The following is a 20,719-nucleotide window of genomic DNA, read 5'->3' as shown; positions in this document are numbered from 1 at the left end:
TTCTTCCCCAGAAGAGACCGAAAATGTGAATATTGTCGAAACATCAAGAGAGCAGCTTCTCATGCACGTGCAAATCGTGATGGACAAACATCGAGATGGAAACCAGCTCGGCAACAACGCTGTAGAAATGAAGGGAAGACTCTAAACCTGAATCAGAGCGGTTTGGATTTTTTATACAATACGGAATAACCACAATTTTCAGGCCCCAACCATGGACCGACTCATGCCTTTGAGGTCGATATCAGTCCGACTATATTTTTTGACAAGCTGTTTTCAGGTAAAGTGTGATCCAAGAATGAAAATAATTGCTGATTGTTGTAGCTTATATAGTATTCAAGTGATATACTGATAGTTGGACATCAGTAGCTTGCATGGATGGTAATAAACTTGGACCCATGACAGCAAATGTGATTTTTTTTCTTTTTTGGCGGACATTTTGAATGACTAACCAGACTAGTTAATAATTAACAACATAATGTTTACATTTTCAAAATGCTCATCTCATCTACTTTTTAAAAATATATGGTTATGTATGGTTTGGATGAAAACTTAAGCTTTTATTAGCCATTTTCTCTGTCTATGTCAATTTTTAGCAAAACTTAGTAAAAAATTCAGGGGTCAAAGGGTTAACTTTAAGTCGATCATATCAAGAGTTATCATTAGATCTCTTTTTATGGCTCCAATGCATGATGATTATCCCAAATATTTAATTACCAGGAACTAGAATCTCATTAGGCCTCTTCTATTTTAGTCCTTATTGCATTCAGCAGAACCTATTTTGACACTGTTATATTTATAGATAGCAACTACCATAAAACGAAAGCAATAATCTCTTCTCAGAAATAAACGCAACCAACGCATCTTGTTCTGACTGGCTAGATTATTCTGCACTAGTTCTTTTAACTAATCAATCAATCATTTATTTTAACACGTTACGTCAGTCTAGAAGTTTAAGAACTCTTTCAAAATACTAACGTGCATAAATTGAGTGGCACAGCATGCATGCATGTCCAGTCAAGATCTATCGCCTGCTACTAGCTAGACGGACGCATTGTTTATCACAGGGTAACAGGCGGACTGGGAACTAGCAGTCGATGCTGTTGGCCGCAAATTGGGCAAAGTAGTAGCTGAAAGCAACTGCGCATGCGCTGGATTGATCATTTTGACATCCGCTGAACAAGATATGCCCACTAGTCGCTGTGATGGCTGATTGGTTTGAACTGTGACGCGAGAGCCTGGCAACGAAGCCATTGGTTTTGGTTGCGGAAGTTGTCGCAACAAAGGCGTGGGGTTTGGAGTCATTTGAGAAAAACGTGTTGTGCTTCCAGGAACCGTTGGAGGCTTGGATAAGGTGTCATTTGTAAGGCATTCTAAAATCAAATGACAGAAAATTATTAGTACATTTAAGAAAAGATAAATCAAGGGTACATACTACCGGCCTCAATCTTAAGGTGCTTTCCGTTTGTGAGAACTAGCCGGCCACACCAGTCGGTTCGCAGAGGGAATGCGCAAATTTGAAATCCTGGTTAAGGACAGTGCCTACTAATAAAGAAGTATTTTTGTGTGATTTATGACTATGAGGGAAAAGCAGATCTAGGCAAGGGCTATTGGAATCCAAAAAGATAACTGAGGGTAACCACGCATTTCTTAGAGATAATCAAGCAACAATAATTCTAAAAAGCTGTAAAATATGGGGAAATGTATGGCGTTTTTTTTTTTACCAAATTGAAGGGTTATTATCTCTGAAAAATGCACGGTTACACCCAGTTTTCTTTTTGGATACCAAGAGCATTTGCTGAGTTCTGCTTTCTCCGCATAGTTTTAAACCTCGCAAAAATATCCCTGTATTAATAGCACCACCCATAGGAAACCCGAGTATCTCGAGATGAGCAGAACGTATGCTCAGTAATAAAAGTAGGCACCGTCAAATAGCATGTACCGTTTTCTTGAAATGTCAAAATTTGAAGATTTTGGTGAACGGTGTCTTCAAAATGATCCTTTCCATTACCCGGTCTGGCCTGCCAGTTTTGGCAAATGGAAGGTGCCTTTTGTTCAACCTCGTTCCCAGGGCCTTTTCCCTAGCTCGGGGCCCCCCGAGCTAGGGAAAAGGCCCTGGGAATTAGGTTGCCTTTGGTTTTTCTTTCCTTTCTAAGCATTGATACAGAGATATCCTAGCTATTTGTCGCAAACTCCTTAACAATATGTTGAGCAAAAACTCTTACAATGGACTAACATCTAACATGCTTTACGCATCAAGATACAGAGCTATTGGGTAATTCATGAATGGCATGTCACTGGGGCACGCGTTCCGTCAAAATCTGGCCATATAATTACTCAAGTCGACACCAACCCACTTTTTAAACGCCAATCCTCAGAATCCTGATGGATTTTTTATTACAAAGCTTTTCGGAGGATAAGGCCTAGTTCAAAAGCCGCATCTCTCATGCGTCATACCAAGTAAGTGATATGGCGTCTAAATCACTTTTGTTTTAAAGATAAATCTCAAGTTACGCAACTTGCTCCATCATGAATACAGCATAGGAGCGAACATTATTTGGGTGGTGTCTGAACCTCAAGAAATTTCCGGCTTTCGTGCATTTCTATGAATTCAGCTTAAATGCACCCTCCGAGGCACCCGCATTCATTTTGAAAAACAACTGCTAGGTTATGAACCAATCGTGACATAACTTATAGATAACTGTTAACCCTCGAAAAAAGAAACTTTTCAAGACAATAAAGAACAAACTAAACCGTGAGGCTTTAGATACTTAAATTCCCTGTAAATAGCGGAGAATTAAACAAACTAACTGAATATTACTAAAATGCTTTGCAACAGTCTATTATGGACTACCAAGAGCGGGAAAAACACGCAACGCGTGCCCGAAAATCACCTCCCGCGCGCCCCGCACATCGCCAAAGGTGCTTTCCGCGCACGCTTGCGTGTTTTGTCTTCTTAACACAGTGTGTTATTTACAAGAGAAACAAGAGACCACTCAAAGCATAGTTTGTTGAGAATCGAACTTTGGCTTTTAATTTCGGCTTTTTTTATAATTTTTAATGCTTCAGTGGTTTTATAGGAAGTTTGATTGGTCACCAGAAGTTAGCAAACCGATTGGCAATTGACGTTGTAAATTGTCTTGAGATCATAAAAATAAAAGGAACTAATTAACCGCGCGGGAATTGTAAAACAAGGATGGTTAAATTGGAATGATATGGATTACAAACGACTCACTAAACTTTTATAATTACAGAATGTGAAAAACTTATCAAGACTTTACTTGGATATGGACAGCATCCCTCCACGATTCATTCGCCGCTTTTCAGTTCTAACAGAATGATTTCTAAAAAGGTTCAACAATTTTTCTTGTTTTGCTTACCGACTAAAAGAGATCCAGGCCAAAACAAAGGCGATAATGTTAGAACAAATAAATGCAGGTTTGGACCCATTCCACGTGCTTTAACAAACACCAGTCCCTGGTGACCTTAATTCAGTTCAGTTTTTAGCGGGTACTGGAACAAAACAAACCACAATACGAAAATATCAGTTGAAAGAACGGCAGTTTTGTCATAAAATTTCACACTGATTCTCAGTTAAGACTCTGCCGATTAATATCACTAAAACCGAGTTTTATTTGGCCTGAACTGTGTACTCACTCATTTACCAGCCCAACTGACGCATCCCAGTTCCTTGTCTCTCCCTTAAGTTGTTAAGACTTCCGTTTTTCATCCACCGAGTTTTGAAGACAGTTTCGTAGCTTATTCTCTAAACTCGCTATGAATGTTGGGAAGGATTTCCCATCATCCTTTGCGCCCAACTGTGAGTTATCACGTGAGGTATGTCTTCTGTCGATCCATGCTACTCATGCTAAAAAGGTTGCATAACTTGCTTTGCATAACCTCCTTTCTTTCTATGACGAGAAAACTCAGAGGTACACCACAAGGATAACAGTAACGACGGTAATCAATACTGTGAACCACATTACACCCACGGGCGTAGCTCCCTTTAAGCCAGTAAGCCCGGGCTTACAAACTTTTCTTTGTATATTTATTGTGCGGACGGATATTTTTTTTTTATTTCGTAGAACTACTTTTTGGGTGATTTTATCGCGCTTGCGTTTGAGTACATGTATTCAGCAAAGCGACTGATCGCCTTTCAGGAGTCTCTAGATTAGAATGCCCAAGTCAGAGAAGAAATGGATAGGCATACAAAGCTACGAACTTTGTGCGAAACAAGATGGGCGAGTAGGACATAGTTTTATATATCTTCCGTGCAGCGTTCATAGTAGTAGTTCAGGCGCTCGAGATCTTGTTCCAGGATGGTCATGGAAAGGCAAGGGGCTACTTATGCGCTATCAAGCAGTTTGATTTTATTGTTGCTTTATGTGCAGCAGACCATGTCCTTTCCAACACAGTTGCGTTGTCGACTATGTTGCAAAAAAAGAGCTTAGATCTCATCGAGGCAGCCCAAGAAGCGAGAGTCGTGATAAATATGAAAGCTGAGAGAGGCGATCCGTTGGTTTGGAAGGAAGTGAATCAGCGGGGGAAATTAAACAGATTAAAGCTGAGTTTGACATTGGCCAATCCATGCCAAGAACAACCGGAAGGTAGCCACACAGGGTCAACGTGCGAGCGACAAACCCAGAGTCCTACTGGCAAAGAACTGTGTACACTCCTAGTACTATAGGAGCTATTCTTCCTGAGCAGCTGAAATAATGAAAAATGAAAAATTTAATATATGTTTTGTCAGATTTGTAGTGGTGCACCATGCATGGGACTTTTGCCTCCGGTGCAAATGAAGAATGAGACAAAGTGTAATTCAATCACGTTTTGATCTCTCGAAAGCATAGTGCATGGTTCGTCATGATCAGGCTGACTCCCAGCTTACAGTTTCATCGTACTTTGACCTGTGCTCACCCCACGGAAACGATTACTACACACCCTAGAAATGCATTAATTGATCCAAGGAAATAATCAGTTTGGTTTGCCAAATTGTGTATATGGAGAGAATGCTTGATTAAAAGGTAAACTAGTAAACTTTGCAAGATAGTCAAAGTCAGAAATACCATAGTTTCTCTGATGTATAGTTAAAGATTGGTGGTATCGAAAACGAATACCGAGGCACGAAACACCCCAAAACTCGAAAACGAAGCACCTTGAAAACCCGCCAGGAGATGGCACTTTCAGGAGTAAAAATGTTCCCTCTAGAACCTTGCGCCTCTGGCGCTTGCATGATTGGAAAACGGTCACATTTTCTCTGGATCCGCGCCTGACCACTTACCGTGTTTGAAGTGCAATTTTGTGTTTGGCTGGCGACCTCTTTGTTCCAGCTCTTCCGTATTGTAGTAGAGCAAGTACGTCACTGAAAGATTATATTTTAAAATAGGATAATTCGCTTCCTTCATCAGTGCGGTTTTGTTGGTGTAAACCGCAGCCTTTGTTTGGTTTATGCACTGCGGAGTTTGTGCGGATTACCGTTTTTGTCCGTTTCTCGCTAAGCCAGTTATCGATCTGGTCAACAGCCAAAGTCAGTTTAGTGTGAGTTTATAGCTTCTTAACTGGATACAAAATGGTTATTAAAAGCCAGTGAAACAAAAAATGATGATTAAGTCGGCGCAGAAAAGTCAGAAAGTGCCGGAGCGAAAAGGAACGCGACGCAGGAGTGCAGAGATGGTCAAAATGACTAAACTTAAAGTACGAAGTGGGTTGTACTAAAACTTAAATGTAATTTTTGTCGGATTACAACACTCTGCAAGTTAACCTCAATTTGTGAAAAAGCCAACAAACGTGTGTTTGACATTACCTTTGTTCTAACGCCTTCAACTTTCCGTAGTGTGCACAATTACATTCGATATTCAAGCCTGTAGTCTCCCTCATGGCCCTATGAAACTAATTTCAACAACATTACTAAGGCTGCGTTCGATCAACCGTATTCCGGAATAAGGATGAGCGGAATAGCTGTTAGCTTGCTCTTTTGAGTAAATTTGGGAAGTCATTTCTGCAAACTTTCGCTGATACATAAGTTTAGGAAGGATATTGTACTCAAGTAACTCCAAAAACCTCTTATGAGGAATTTCTTATAATCATTGCATGTAATCCTTTTCCGGAATAAGGTCAATCGAACGCACCCTAAAATACTAGAATACTACAAAATACTAAAATATTAAACACTGAAATACTAAAGTACTAGAATACTGAGATATCGAAGAGACTTTAAAAATAGAAGAAAGATGCTTCATATATTCATATTAATTTAGACTCATAAAAGTGAGGCAAGGTACATTACGACCCTACTGATTTCTGTTAGAAAGTGAAATATATGACTTTTCTGGGTGAGGTTTTAAATAACACCTTAATTTCCATTTCTTTCATTGCCTGATAAATTTTCGCGGATTTCACTTCCGTGAGCCTTCATTAAATTAAGTGTGCAAAAATTGATAACAAAACGACAGTATGATTAATATAAAGGCAAAGATATATGATGTCCGGTTTATAACAGGTGGCTGACGTTTAACAGTTTTAAAATGTCGCAAACTGAACAGTTCATTGGTCTGGAGCTCGTAATTAAAGAAGCCCTTTTATGCCCAGGGATCTATTTTCGTTATTTTTTAAAACAAACTGCCTAAAAGGACTTAAAGATGAAAGCAAAGCCGCTCTATGTTCTGTCGCCAGAACGTGGGCACAGAGGAGATTCTATTACCCTTGAGGGCGTCATATTGTCTCGCCCACTACCTTGCCTCCGGTGGAGAAACCCGGGCTCTGCTCGCAGGGATGGCAGGCCAGGGTTCGCGTGCACCGGCCAAGGAACGGTTGCTCGTAGTGGTTTATCTCCCTTTCGTAGCGTAGCGTAGCTTCCGGTGGAGAAACCACTACTCGCAGGAAACGCGCCCACTAGCTATCATGATTTAACTACAATTCAAACTAAAACGGATTTGTTCATAGATCTGATTAGGGAGATTACAAGTTTAAAAGACAAAAGAAGTTTATTTCCTACTAAAAATAGCAGATAGCCGATGTTCGAATGACGTGTAGAGTACTGAATAATGAGTTGTAGAGACTTGAAAGCTTCGTTTAGTTATTGCAGGGTATTGAATGGTAACCGAACAACGACGTTTCCTTCGATGGCCGGTAATGGAAATGCAGCATTTAAAGGGGACTCCAATAAGTTTTATTAACATTTAGGTCGGACTACTCAGAAACAGAGTCAACAGACGTCGCTTTTGTGGGGAGTTCCAGGATGATAGCACCGCCGCGAAACGACGGCTGTTTAACTTAGGCTAATCAACACTCAGTTTATTTCACATTTCCGTTCTTCTTTGCGCATGCCTTGACGCTCTCTAAAGATATTGCCACCTGTTTTAACACGTCAAAATGTCAAGGACGTTTAAAAGTGAGTTGCTTTTAAGATGTCAACTAATGTTTACGGAGCCTACCAGCTGTTCCCAAGCCATCTTACAGAACAGGAGGAGCCAATATAGGCCAAGTGATTATCTGAGGCCCTTGATGAGAGGAAAGAAGGAACTGAGCCACAACAGTAATAAAATACAGCACTAAAAAGAGACAAATTGATGGATTAATTATTTATTAATAATCAATTGATAGACAATCGTGACACAAGTGTTTTGTAGCTTGCGTGGAAGGCGTATCTCAGCGCTGCCGCTCGCAGTCGCTGTCCTCGATCACGTCTGCTATACCAGCTTTGGCAGGCTGTTTGTTTTGTTGACTGGAAAGGATGAAACTAACCTAATTTCTTCCAGATAAAAGGATGCTGTGAGTTGAAAAGGAATCATAAGTCCGTCAGTCCATATAAAAGCGTTAAAATTAGCGTATTTCAAATTTATGAAAAAATTCCCTGTGATGAATCATCATAAGAAAAAGAATGTCAGAATCTGCTTCTGACTGAAAGCAGGTGAAAGAAACTGATCACGATTTCCATATTTTAATAGCAGAATCAAAATGATATCATGCCGATAAAATAACATTCCCGAACATTTTTTATTTTCATTTTGTCATATGCATTTGAAAAAATAGATTTAAAATACCAGTGTCTGTCAGTTTTGGCCATTACACAAGAAACGAAAACAAATTAGATTTGAGAAGCTTTTTTTTTTTTTTTTTTTTACAGCTCTGGGCTCCTTGACCGCACGTGCTCTAAGTACTGTAACGTGACGCTATTCGGAAGTGAATTTGGCTGTAGTCCAGGGCCTATTCTTATTGGCGCTCAAAATTTCCGGTCTTGCTTCTACTTAGAAGCTGTTTTTCGCTTTTGGGTCCTTTTGTTTGGTAAACTATAAAAGAGAGGGCTTAGCAGAATTCGGCGACTTAATACAACAACAAGCTCGTTGAAACCAAAGCTAACTCTTTCACGCCTTTTGGAGCTTTTGTTTTAAGCGAGCGACAACAATAGCATTGACCCCCTGCAATTGAAACCCACCAGCCTCGTTCCCGCGTGTAGTATTGTTTTTCTTGACTGAACCAGAACTGCCGAGTTGTACTCTGTTTCTTATGCAGGAAGATGGCGATTCATTCCAGAGTTTGTGTTTGCGTTTTCCTCGTCGCCTTGCTCCCAGCGTTTGCAAGTGGCATTCGTCCGTTTAGAGTTCCAAAGAATCTGTTTGTTCCGGGCACTTCTCCGGACACTATTCCCGACGGAGTAAGCGTGATACGGCGGCCTGCGCGGGAAGCTGAAGAACCAGAATTCGAAAGCCCTCAAGAACGCGCTGAAGACTCGCATGGTCGGTTTCGCCGTGATAGCTCTGACAGACCTGTGCCACAGCAACCAGAGAAGTCCTCTGTGAGTTTGAGTTTGTATTTCAAATTTGTTACGTAGACAGCTCGTTCTTGAGGCTGTTGAGTGATGTATTGTGTACTTTTGTTTCTGTCTGTTTTGTTAATGTCTCTTCTCATTAATATTCCATTTTTACTGAGCTTAATTTAAGCTTTTTTTGATTCATCTCGTTCAGCAAAACCTCGCTAAAGGCTTCGACACCCTGACCAGGTACTGGCCTGCCAATAGCGGGAAAGAGAACTTCGTTTTCCTGTTAGCAAAAAACACCAAAAAAAACGTCGAATTAGCCATCAGCAAGGTTTATGTCTCGAAAGACTACGGCAAGAACTTCACCGACAAGCAGATACAATTGAAGTCTGGAAAAGCAGCTCTGATCGATAACATTTATGCCTCCAAAGCCAATCCAAAACTCGTAAGTACCAATGCAGTCTTACTTCTTTTCCAGTCCATCAAGGTGTTGTGTTTTGTTATTGGCACGTTATGATAGCGTTTGATCGTAAACTAACACGTGTACGCTTAGCTTAGAATAAATTTGTAAAGTTGGTGTCAATGAGCTCATAAAAGCACAATGAACGCCTGTTTGTACCGAACGTTTGTTGTCGAATTTCGTGTCTGCACGTTCTTCGTTCGTGACAATAAATAATAGTTCTGTTTACCAAGATAAGTAGACGTCGCGCTGGACTGTAATTAAAACTTAATTCACGTATGCAGTCGAATATAACTTAAGATCTGAATCGTGACATTCTTATGCGTTTTTTATTGCAAAGTTTCCCGATTATTAATTTCATTTGGCAAAAACGAACATTTTTGATAGTGCACGGTTTGGTATTTCAAGACGGCGTCCCGCTGTGAGCGATCATAACTCTATGGGATTTTGATATGGCAATAGTTCGCTAAAGTGTTGTGACAGTTGTGCATATTTACCGTTTTAAAACTTTCGGCAATAGACGTTCACGAAGATTGTGTTCCGCATAACTTTACTGCTTATCATCAGAGGAAAAGGAAGTCTTCTGAAGTGCTTCTTTTATTTTGTAGAAAGGTGATAATATAAAAACCACAGTTATTTGTCAAAATAGAAATATCCTGTATTTATGCACATATCTCGTGAATGGTAGTTTATTCTTACGAGAGCCCAGCTGAAATATCAACAAACTATATTGTCTAGAGTGGTTGAAAATCTTGAACCCAAGGTTATGCTAAAATTGTAACACGTATGTTTAACTGCAATTAATTTACAGTTTGTCGTCTTATTATGTTTTGACAAAATTGTTTTGCAATTCATGGATCAGTTTTTCCATTTCTTGAATGTTTTCTTTAATTGAATATTATATTAAAAATCAAGGAAAGATTTCTGCACAACCCCATCGGTAATTATGCATGCACAATTGTCATACTAACCCCCTTCCAAAATGGCAAATATGAATGGAGTTTGAATAGTAAAATTCATACATGATTAATGTATGGGGCTTTGCAGAAACCTTACCAAATAGAGAGAATATTTTACGATGATGATTGTTTTCTAACATACAGACGTTAGGTAATGAAGTGGACTGTAGGTCTGCTCTGTGCAACCTCTCATTTTACTTATGCTACACTACCATCTTACTGGTCCCTCATAAACAAACAGTGGGCATGAATAGGGCTTGAGTCAGAAAATGGGTGTATAAATTATTATTGTATGGGCTGTGCAGAAATCTTGCAGACCCAACTTCTGAATCTCCCTGGCCAAATTGAATCAAAATTTTTCTTGTGTACAGTAGTAAATGCATATTAATGAAGTGCACATGCTATAGGTAAAAGGACACAATTGCAACAGGACCTTGATGTCTTCAGTAAAAATATTCTTCAGAGAAGAATTAGGTCATGTGGTTTACTGTTTAATACACTAAAGGTATTAAGCCCCTCAGGGATACTCCTTAGAAGTTTTGGTAGGTGGTTCAGACCAAAATGTGTACTAACTTTCTGGTACCCTTTTTCACACCTGGACTCTAAACTTCATACCCCTTTTCAGACCTGGGGTGGGTTGTTCGAAAGCCGATTAATGCTAATCTGCAAATTAAAAGTTAGTTGAGGTTTTCATCTCGCTCTTTAAAAGTGATTTCAAAGCCTAATTTCAAGCTAAAGGTAAAGAAAAGTCTATAAGTCAAAACTGAGGGCCAAAACTATTTTGGAAGAATCTTTATTGATTAATTGTTAGACTCTAATCAAAGTTTGCATAATTAATCCAGGATTAGCTTAATTGGGCTTTGAACAACTGCTGGATCCTGGTTTCTAGAATCCAGACCATCCCATTTCTGTAAAATCTGTACCCATTTTCCATCTTCAGGCCAAAATGGTTAAGATCTATACCTACATGAATTTCCAGACCAAAATGACTCAAAAACCACACTTTTGGCGACTCACATACCTATATAGCTTATAAAGAGGAGTAACTCAGCCCCTCCCTTGTTATTGAGCTGAGTGAGGCTTGAGTCAATTTTTGGGTATTTTTTTGGTTCTTTTTAATAATCAACTCCATTTCACAACAACCATTTTTAGATGCAACACAACGTTTAATTCTTGTTAAAAACGTTTCTTATAATGGAATTTATTATTCAACTGTTATGTCACTTCACCAAATAAGGTCAAGAGAACGCACAAAATTGAAGACCATTATACACTGCAGTGTCCTGGTTTGACCGGTTTACAACAGAGCGCTTTATGCCGGTGGTCAGATAATGCCAGGTGTATTTTTTTAACAACACTCTTACCAGAAAAGAGAAGCCAAAATTTAACAACTCTCTTTGTAGTGGAATAATAAATCTCTTATTCTATGGTTTTACATATAATATGCACAGACATTTTGCTAATTGCTTGTATTTTTCCGAGCCCCAAAAATGCTATGCAACTCGCAAAATACCCGCACATATTATAATTTTGTAAAACCATCGAATAAGATATATGTATGCAGAGAAGAACATGGTCAATAGGTTAAGATGTCCTTTTCTGTAGTTATTAATCCTTTATGTGATCACATCTAATTTCTCCTCACAATTTGAAATGATCAAAGATGAAATGTTTTGATTTTTGATTAAATTCTCCTCACTATTACCATAAGAAATATAGAAGAGACAGTAAGGAAAATATGCATGTTGATATCAGGGCTTAAGGTTACCGTATACCTTTAGAGGTGTCTCATGTCCAAGCAATGTAGCGCGTCTGGTTTAAACTGTAGACACCTAAACCCCTATATCAAATTAAAGCCTATAGAGCTGGCTATCAATCTATACCAAGAATTTTGAAATAAAATAAATTGTCAAATTTTTCTCGACCTTTTGAAAGCTACAAGTCAAAGTGAATTTTGTGTTTCGCTAATTTAATTTGCTCCCCAGTTTCCGGTCTCAAAGCGCAAAAAACAGGTGTCTGCATTTTGCCATATTCAATTGCGGTGAAAAGTTACAGAACATTTTCGATATAGGATTAAAGAAATGTAGAGTGATTGTACAAGAATTACTCTTGGAGAAAAAATATTTTAAAAGAAAAAGTTTGCAAACACTTTTTTGTTGTTTATATGTTAAACTAGGTACTGTCCAAACTTGAAGGCAAACGAACAAATTCCCTTTGAGTTTTAGCTCTTTAAAGTGTCCCCTTCAAGTAAAAAAATTGATTCAAGAAAACAGCACTAAAAATTCGCCAATTCATTTTGTTTCAAAATTCTTGGTATAGTTTGATAGCCAGCTCTGTAAGCTTTATTTTGATATGGGGTTTAGGTATCTACAGTTTAAACCGGACGCTCTACATCGCTTGGACGCAAGAGTATCTCTAATGGTTTACAGTAACCTTAAAGGGTTAGTTAAATAAAAGGTGGGTTTAATTGTAGGATATGCATATGGGAGAGCAGGGCATCTACTGTTTTACAGTTAAAATTTACTGTCAGTAGGCATATAGGATGACTATAAACATTATATATGTACTGTTAAAACAGATGTAACCCACTGTTGCTTTTATTACTAACATTTCCACCCACTACAACAACAACTCTTAATTTACCCTTTTTTTTAACAAGTATTTACATTAAAACAAAAATAACTTGGAAAGAAAAGCAAGGGTTTTTGCAACCTGAAATAACCATTGGGTTAAAAAATATGCCAGGTTGCCAGTAAACAAATTATTTATGCTGGTTGTGGTCGGATGCACACACACACATATATATACACACAAACAGTTCCAATAATACACTGTTCCAATATTGCACAATGGGACCCTTTAATTCAAAGTACATGTACCTATCAAGCTGACATGTTAAGCTTTATCAAGTACTCCAGATAACTTTCAAAGTCAGAAATTCAATGAGGAATTTTGAGGGGTCAAGAGATGTGGTTCTCTTCAAATCTTCTTAAGTTTACGGTCCATATTGTTGTGTCAGGAAGACAGAGGTTCTCTTCAAATCTTCTTAAGTTTACAGTCCATTTTGTTGTGTCAGGAAGACAGCTTTCTCGAGTTTTTGTCCTGAGACCTCTCACTAATATCTGGAACACTGCCTTATGTTTGAGACTATCCGTCTTGCTTTCAGTTGACAATATACAATGTTACATTCCTTGGTGAAGCAGCTTTCTTCTTCAACTTCCTGTAGTCAAATAAATGTTATTGTTTCTTTTTTGTCATCTCATGGTGTTAATCTAATATTGGAGTAATAGCTCTTGAAGACTGCTATAAATATACTTGTATATTGTGTACCAGGGTCCAGTTGTTCAAAGTCCGATTAAGCTTAGCCTACTGCTTGGTTAGCATGAACTTTGATTCAAGTTTGAATTACTAATCAACTATTAAGTTTCTTCCAAGCATTTTTGTCCCTTAGTTTTGACTTTGGCTTTTCTTTAAAATTAGCTTAAAACTTGGCATTTAGAAAAACATTTTTTACAAGCGAGATAAAAATGTTGGTTAATTGGTAATCAGGAATTAGTGTTAATGACGGCTTTTGAACCATTGGGTGCAAAGGCATTGAATGAATTTACAGCAAACTAGGTGCCTAAGAGGAGTACAGTCATTCAAGCGAGACATTTAATATTATTGTGATGTTGCAACCCCCCCCCCCCCCTTTCCCCTGGTGTTCAATTTGAATTAAAAAGCCCTGTTCCTTAATTACTGTACACTGTAAGAATGACTTTTAATAATATTTGTGATTGAAGTAATTTATTGTGTATTAAAAACCATCCACTATGTTTGTTGTACAACAATACCTAACATTAAGCTAGAAGTACAGTGTCTTATCAAATGAGCAAATCAATCACCTGACATAGTTATATGCAATAAGAAGTGAGAAGTTGCTGTTTGCTTAAAGTTGGTTGTGTTTTTGCCTTGGCCAGTTGAAAAGCAGATGTTTACGTCAAGTCACCCACCCACTAAATACAACAACAAGAAAAAAACCTTGCATCTTATTCAGTGATCTGGCTAAAAACAGCAAGGATCCATTTAATCAATGACTTTTTTAATGTTTTAATCACACTCAATAATGAAATGCGATTTTCCATTTTCCAACAGTGCATGCTCACAGATGTACTGAACAAGATTATCTTCCGATCAGAGGATTTGGAAACATTTAATCAAAAGGAAGTTTCCTTTGTGCCATCATACATCAGTTTTCATCCTTCTGATGATAAATATGCTTTGGCATACGACAAGTACAATGAAACTGTAAGTGGCTGTTTTAACTATTATAAGTGAAAGGTTTTCTGTTCAGCAGGTCTAGTGTAAATGCATTTTTTGCCTTCAAATTGAAATTGGTTCAGATAAGCTCTGTTTTGACACAGAGACCGCTTATCATGTGAGAAACCTACAGCACATGTAGTTGCGTGTTTAATTTTCGAGCAAAGTGCTAAAGAAACAAATAGCTTATTACTTTATAGAAAACACAAGCGACCTACACAAAGGAAATACAGGCACTTGACTGCTTTCTTCTGTTCACAACCACCAATACTTTGCTTGACTTGGTTCAGTCATCTATAGTTACAAAAGAAATCAGTGAGTCGAGTGTTGGTATCTCTTATGTCTAGGTCATTAATTTTGCATTTTCACGAAAAGTAATAAGCTATTTCTCGTTTATATAGCATTCTGCTCAAAAAATTAAATGCACAATGAAGCATGATAACCGGTCTACACCAAAATAAGGCTTATCTTTTTTAATTAACAATTTCAATTTTAATGCTTGCAAAAAATGCAGCTCCACTCATCTTGGATCTGTGTATTTTGTGTATTCACATGGTGACTATGCACATTTGTGTTGTTTTGAACAGCTTTACTGGTCAAATGACAAAGGAGGAACCTTTAACCCAGTACTAAGAAAAGTAAAGTCATTTCATTGGTTAGTATGACTTCTCTGTTCTTCATGTATGAATATATTTTATTTTTATTATAAATTACAGTAGCTTATACGTCATGCAAGTAGGACAACCTTCTTCATTTCAGTCCTTTGCATGGTATACTGCAGCCAGAGCAATAATTCTTGAGGATTTCTTGTTGCAATTCTGTTCAATACAAGCTACATAAAATTTAACTTAGTACAACAGTGCCTTCATGCCAGTTACCCATTCCTAATGAGATCCATGCATGTTACAAGCTCATAGTTCTTAATTTTAATGACATGTGGTCCATGAATTACGTTGGCTTGTTTTGTTGTCTTTTTTAGGGGTGTAGAAGACATTCCTGATGCACATACAATATTCATTGAGGCCTATAGACCGGATCGCGGTGAGAATGCAATGGGAAACGTCCCCAAAATATAGTTTATCCTCTTAATAAATAAAACAAAATATTAATAAAATAAATTTAAAGCAAGTTGTTAGGGCAGATATGGGAAATTGCAAGGTGTGACAATTGACATTTAATTTGTGTGATTTGTGAATAACAACCTTAACTGAGTGCACACTACATGTATGTAAATCAGTTTCAAGCTTAAAATTGCTTTGGGCAAGTCCAAGCTATCATAAGCCTTAGCTTACTGAAACATTACAAGGGGTTATTCCAGAAAAAATCCACACCTCCCCGACGGATGGGATTCTGGAAATTCTCACGGGAGGGGGGGTCAAAGACTCTGGAAATCCAGGCGGGAGGGGGGGTTGAACTTAAGAAAGTCTTCTGCAGGAGTCATTTCGACCGATAGTTCACGCGATTCGAACGTTTAGTTCGGTGACACTTCAGCGCTCTCAGACCCTGAAAATAATAGAAATATTTTGTTCACATATTTCTCACCTAAAATGAATGATAATCTAAGTTCCTTCGCAGGCCCTTTTATAGCAGAAAACGCGAACAACAAGATAGTAAAGAACGAGCCATCGCAACATTGTTGGAACAAAGAGTTTGAAACGCCTGACACATTTCTACTCGTACCAGACCCAGCGCGCCACCGTTGTGTAATTTCACGTCCGCCATTGCATTCTCAGGGTGGATTCCACTGCGTCAGGCGGAAGAATTTTTTTTCTTGTGCAAGCAAGGATGCAGGGCAATTAGCTGAAGAAGATAATTCAAAAGAATTTTGGTCCAAACATTCCCTCTTCGTCGAAAATACTCGAGAGGAACTTGTAGCCATCTGTACCTCGAAAAAACTTTTGGAAACGCAAGTTATTGCGAAAGCAACAGAAGGAGAAAGTTCTTGGACGGGTTCCTGCAACATATACGATGGTAACCTCTCTGAAGTCCCATCGTCCGTAGCACAGTTTTACAAACAGCCAGTGCGTTTTCTGCGTGCCGTTTTAAGATTCCATGGGTGTTGTCCATTGGGCACAAAGGATGAACTCGTTCGCTTTTTCGCATTGTTGCTCCTTTCTTTTTTTAGTTCCACGCGATAGAGTTTTTAATATTAGCAGAAGCTTTAGAAATTAAAAAAGAACATCTTCTAGACGTGATTGTGCGTATTTTCTATTAAAAATAAATTAAATTTAAGCCGAATATTTTTTTTCCGGAAATCCAGGCGGGAGGGGGGGTCTTTTGTTTTGGAAATCCAGACAGGAGGGGGGGGTCTTGTGCTTCAGGAAATCCAGGTGAGAGGGGGGGTTAAAAAACGACCCCATCCGTTGGGGGGGTGTGGATTTTTTCTGGAATAACCCAAGGTACATATTTCTAGTCTGCTTATGGGACAGCTATATTATCCATTAGCCATGGACTATGTATCGCACACTTTTTGCATGTACTATACACTCTTACTAGCTTTATCAAGTTGATTTGGCATTGCGTAATTAATATAATTTATGCCCAAAATAGTGTTACTGTGGGTTTTTTCTATAGCATCAAAACGAATCCGTAAATAGTACTCGTCTTATGTATTGATGTTCATTTTTTTGGAAGAATAATATTTCAGTGTTAAACTGAACATTGAAGAGGATATTAATACAGTTGTAATGATGTTAAGTTGTTTGGAAAGAATGATGTTTCAGTACTATTATTCTGTGTGCACACAAAACAGGATATTATTAACTGTTGATTTTGGCTTTAAATTTTTGATGTGCCTACACTTTACATGTACTTTGACTTGCATGATGTAATTTGGCTGTCCAATAGCTTTACACAAGAGATAATGACAGCGTGTGGAAAACTTAAGCCTTTTTGTCATGCCAGATGACTGTGGATTTCACTGCTTCCTGACCGTTCTAGATTTTACTGACTTATGAAAAGTTGAATCGCAGACATCCGTGATCACCTGGGGTAGTTGGGGATAAGTCCAGAAAACCCATTCAAGAGCAATATTTTATTTACTAAATTTCCTGAGGCATCCCAGATTTCTATGACGGTTGGCTATTATTCCTGACATATTGTATGAAAACATACAATTATGTTTGGCTGTTGGGTACATAAGCGATCATTTAGATTGGTACCAAGCCTCTCAAAATCTAAAAAATTCAAAATGGTGAACTTTCCTTAAGCATCAGATTCATTTTTGTCATCCTCGATAGTCACTGACACTTTCTAACGACAAAAGCTGGGGCAGTCAGGAAACAACGAAATCGCTGGTCATCTCAGATTTTTACAACACATTGTAAACCAGGCCTGTTGTAAAATTTAACATGAATCAATGTTACTCATGATCAGTGATTTTGTCCAGTATTTAAAGAAGTCAGAATTTATTCTTTATTTAATATATAACTTTTGTCAATTTGTTTCAAGGTTGAGGTTCCTGAAGCTGTCAAGTGAAAAATTGTTGCATTTTTTTCATGACTTTTAATTTTTTTATTCATACAATTGTTAATTTGTTTTTGCAGATACCTTGAAGGATAACAACACTTTAATTTACCAGGTAGAAGATGGTCGAATTGTTGGAGGACCGCTGATTAGTAACGTGGAGGAATTTGAAATGATGAAAAACTACATGTTTGTTACAACTGGCACGGTTAGTGGTTAACTCTTTAACCCCTAATATCAACATGTATACAGCTGTTTCGACAAAGGTTGTTTAAAAAAAAGGGTAAAAGGTTGCACGACAATGCCGAAAGGTAGTCTGGGAAATACCCAATAAATTTCATTAAAAGCTCAGAATCCATATTGTCCGTCATCTCAAGTCTTCGCTGTATGATTGAGGCATTACAGATTCTGAGCTTTTATTGAAAATTTTTGGGTATTTCCCAGACTACCTGTGGCATGCTTTTACGCTTTTTTTGTGGAATTGGCTGTTTATTCAGATTCTCCTTTCTGTCTGTCTGGGGCGCCCAAGAAAATGCTCTGGGTGCCTAAATGTTTTGCAGCACCTAACACTTCACATATTTAGGCAACAGCCTTGCTACTGCAAAAGTTTTGCATGTTCCATGTGTACCAAGTGTTCCCTCATTTCTGTGGGTGCCCTGTCATTTCTCTGAGCACCCTGCCACTCTATCCGGGTTTTTCAGTATAAATTGACATCTTGGTGTTTGTCAGGCAAATGTATTCATTTTTGTTCGAAGTCATGTAAATCTACCTTCTCCCAGGTCCTTGTTTTTCACTGGCTAAAATACAGTCGTGTGCTTATTCAGCTTCCACTGGTTTTCTCTGCAGAACAAAGATAAAAATCCTGTCCTAAAAGTTGCTAAGATTAACGAAGACAAATCAATCGGCAAGTTTAATGTGGCACAGTTTCCAGTCAATGAAGAAAGCCGGGTAAGTCAGTTTGGAATTTCGTTGTGGCATTTTTCCAGATAAGAAACTCTGGAAAATGTATTGATCATGTTAAAGCTTCTTGGAAGTCTTCAGTGTTCCAGATAACGTTCAAAGTCAGGGTTTCAATGAAGAATTTTGAGGGGTCAAGAGGTGGGGTTCCTTCCTTCTTTTTAAGTTTACCATTCAATTTTCAAGGTCAAGAACCCAACTTTCTTTGGTTTTTGACCTGAGAGCCTGGACAACGAGTCTTGGAAAACTTAATTATACACAAGAGTGTACAATTAACTAAAGCTGTACAATTAACTAAAGCTAAGACTGTCACGTTCCAGAACAGTTTTTACTTAAGAGCCTCAAGAGCATTTAACACACTTCCAGACTTCTTGAGGGACAATACAAAATCTATAGATGTATTTAAAACTAATTTGAGGGCATACTACCTAGATTTGACTTTAAATGTGTACAATCCTGCAGTACCTCAAACTTTCAAAAGTGTCTGCATAAAATGTCATTAAAGCAGATCATTACCTGTATTATTAGTTAAAATGTGTTGTTAAATAGTTGTCAATACTTATTAATTATTATGCTGTAATTTCATTTATGCAAAGAGTCTCGTTATTGGAACTTATCATTCTGTGAGTTCTCTCCTGTCAGAGGTTTCTTGCTGATGTTTTTTTTTTCTCCTCTGGCGAAGTTTATAAATAAAATAAATAAAAATAAAAAATGCCTTGCTTTAAGATGTCTCCTAATATGCCTCTTAATATCATGTAACATGTTATCTTTTGTGAACAGGATTTTTTTGTCTTTGATGTGGTGGAACATTTTGTGTTTGTTGTCATCAACCACCGGAAGAACCTATCAAGTCTGTACATCTCTGATACAATGGGTGTCAAGTATCAGCTGTCCTTGCCCAGGGTTTTGTATCATAATCCTTTCACGGATGTGTCATCTCCATGGCTCAGGTAGGAAAGTAGGGGATACCTGTAAGGTGATAACACAAAATTAATAAACTCACTCCACTCACTCTGTTACTGCTGTGGATGAACCACATACCGTCTCCACAAGCCTCTACCATTCCTGCCTGTCTTAAGCTACCCTCACTGCTTCAATAAACCTCAAAAAGCTCTCGCTCCACCCTCAAGCAGTTGTGAAATTCCAAACTAAATCCTTTCCTTTCAGTTTTTTATAATTTCTTGTGCTTGGCTGTAGTCAGTTTTCTCAACAAAACTTATTGTTTTCTTTAGAACTGTGATACCGTATGCATTTGTTGATGTGGATAAAATCAAGGGGATGCGAGGTATTTACATTGCCACTCAGTTAACCCCTGGTCCAGTTGGCAAGCGACATCTTCTGTCACTCATCACTTACAACAGAGGTGGAAGTTGGCAGCGAATCCGATCTCCGACCACGGATATCCGTGGTGCCAGAATTAATTGTTATCTGGTGAGTATTCCCAAATGGTGCACGTTTGGGTCTTTCTTAACTGTTTTTCCTTTCCTTGTTTTGTCCTCACTGCGAGTGAATGCATTTTCGCCTTTCAGTCTTCTGGTGATGGCAGAGGTGATGATGATGATGATGATGATGATGGGTCTGTTGGTAATATGAAATTTAGGAAACAGTGATGGCAGCAGTCATCACCCTAGAGAGGAGTTATAAAATTATTAATATATTTTGGTATATTTATGTAAAGTCTTTGCTGACCTCTGCAAAAGGAGCAAATTCAAGGTGGTGTGGAGAGCATGCAATATGAGCACACCATGGTGAATGCACTCTTAACTTTTGAATGTCCTTGCTACCAATTTAGATCGGCTGGATAGTTTGGCCACATAATTTTCCATT

General features: G+C 38.2%; 1 protein-coding gene and 1 long non-coding RNA gene across 3 annotated transcripts in view; one reads left to right on the top strand and one right to left on the bottom strand.

Annotated features, from left to right (window-relative positions):
- Positions 1-632: 632 nt before the first annotated feature.
- Positions 633-5,078, bottom strand: LOC146458915 (uncharacterized). The gene is made up of 3 exons (XR_014858096.1): positions 3,655-5,078; positions 3,378-3,510; positions 633-1,370 (listed from the first exon to the last, which is right to left on the bottom strand). It is a non-coding gene; the product is annotated as an uncharacterized LOC146458915 (long non-coding RNA).
- Positions 5,079-8,172: 3,094 nt separating this feature from the next.
- The window catches only part of LOC146458914 (uncharacterized), a 50,203-nt gene continuing 37,656 nt past the window's right edge, over positions 8,173-20,719 (top strand). For both annotated transcript variants that reach the window (XR_014858095.1, XM_085090153.1), the window contains exons 1-9: positions 8,173-8,791; positions 8,961-9,197; positions 14,306-14,458; positions 15,058-15,125; positions 15,450-15,511; positions 18,016-18,143; positions 18,782-18,883; positions 19,673-19,842; positions 20,125-20,323. Coding sequence is in view for 1 of the 2 variants with exons in the window: in XM_085090153.1 (XP_084946279.1) it covers positions 8,513-8,791; positions 8,961-9,197; positions 14,306-14,458; positions 15,058-15,125; positions 15,450-15,511; positions 18,016-18,143; positions 18,782-18,883; positions 19,673-19,842; positions 20,125-20,323 (1,398 nt within the window). In the remaining variant the exon portion in view is untranslated. The remainder of the gene's footprint in view (positions 8,792-8,960; positions 9,198-14,305; positions 14,459-15,057; positions 15,126-15,449; positions 15,512-18,015; positions 18,144-18,781; positions 18,884-19,672; positions 19,843-20,124; positions 20,324-20,719) is intronic.

Source organism: Pavona decussata, unplaced genomic scaffold (genome assembly GCF_977016875.1).
Source record: "Pavona decussata unplaced genomic scaffold, jaPavDecu1.1 SCAFFOLD_225, whole genome shotgun sequence".
Lineage (NCBI taxonomy): Eukaryota > Metazoa > Cnidaria > Anthozoa > Scleractinia > Agariciidae > Pavona > Pavona decussata.
This window is presented reverse-complemented; position numbering and strand designations above follow the sequence as displayed.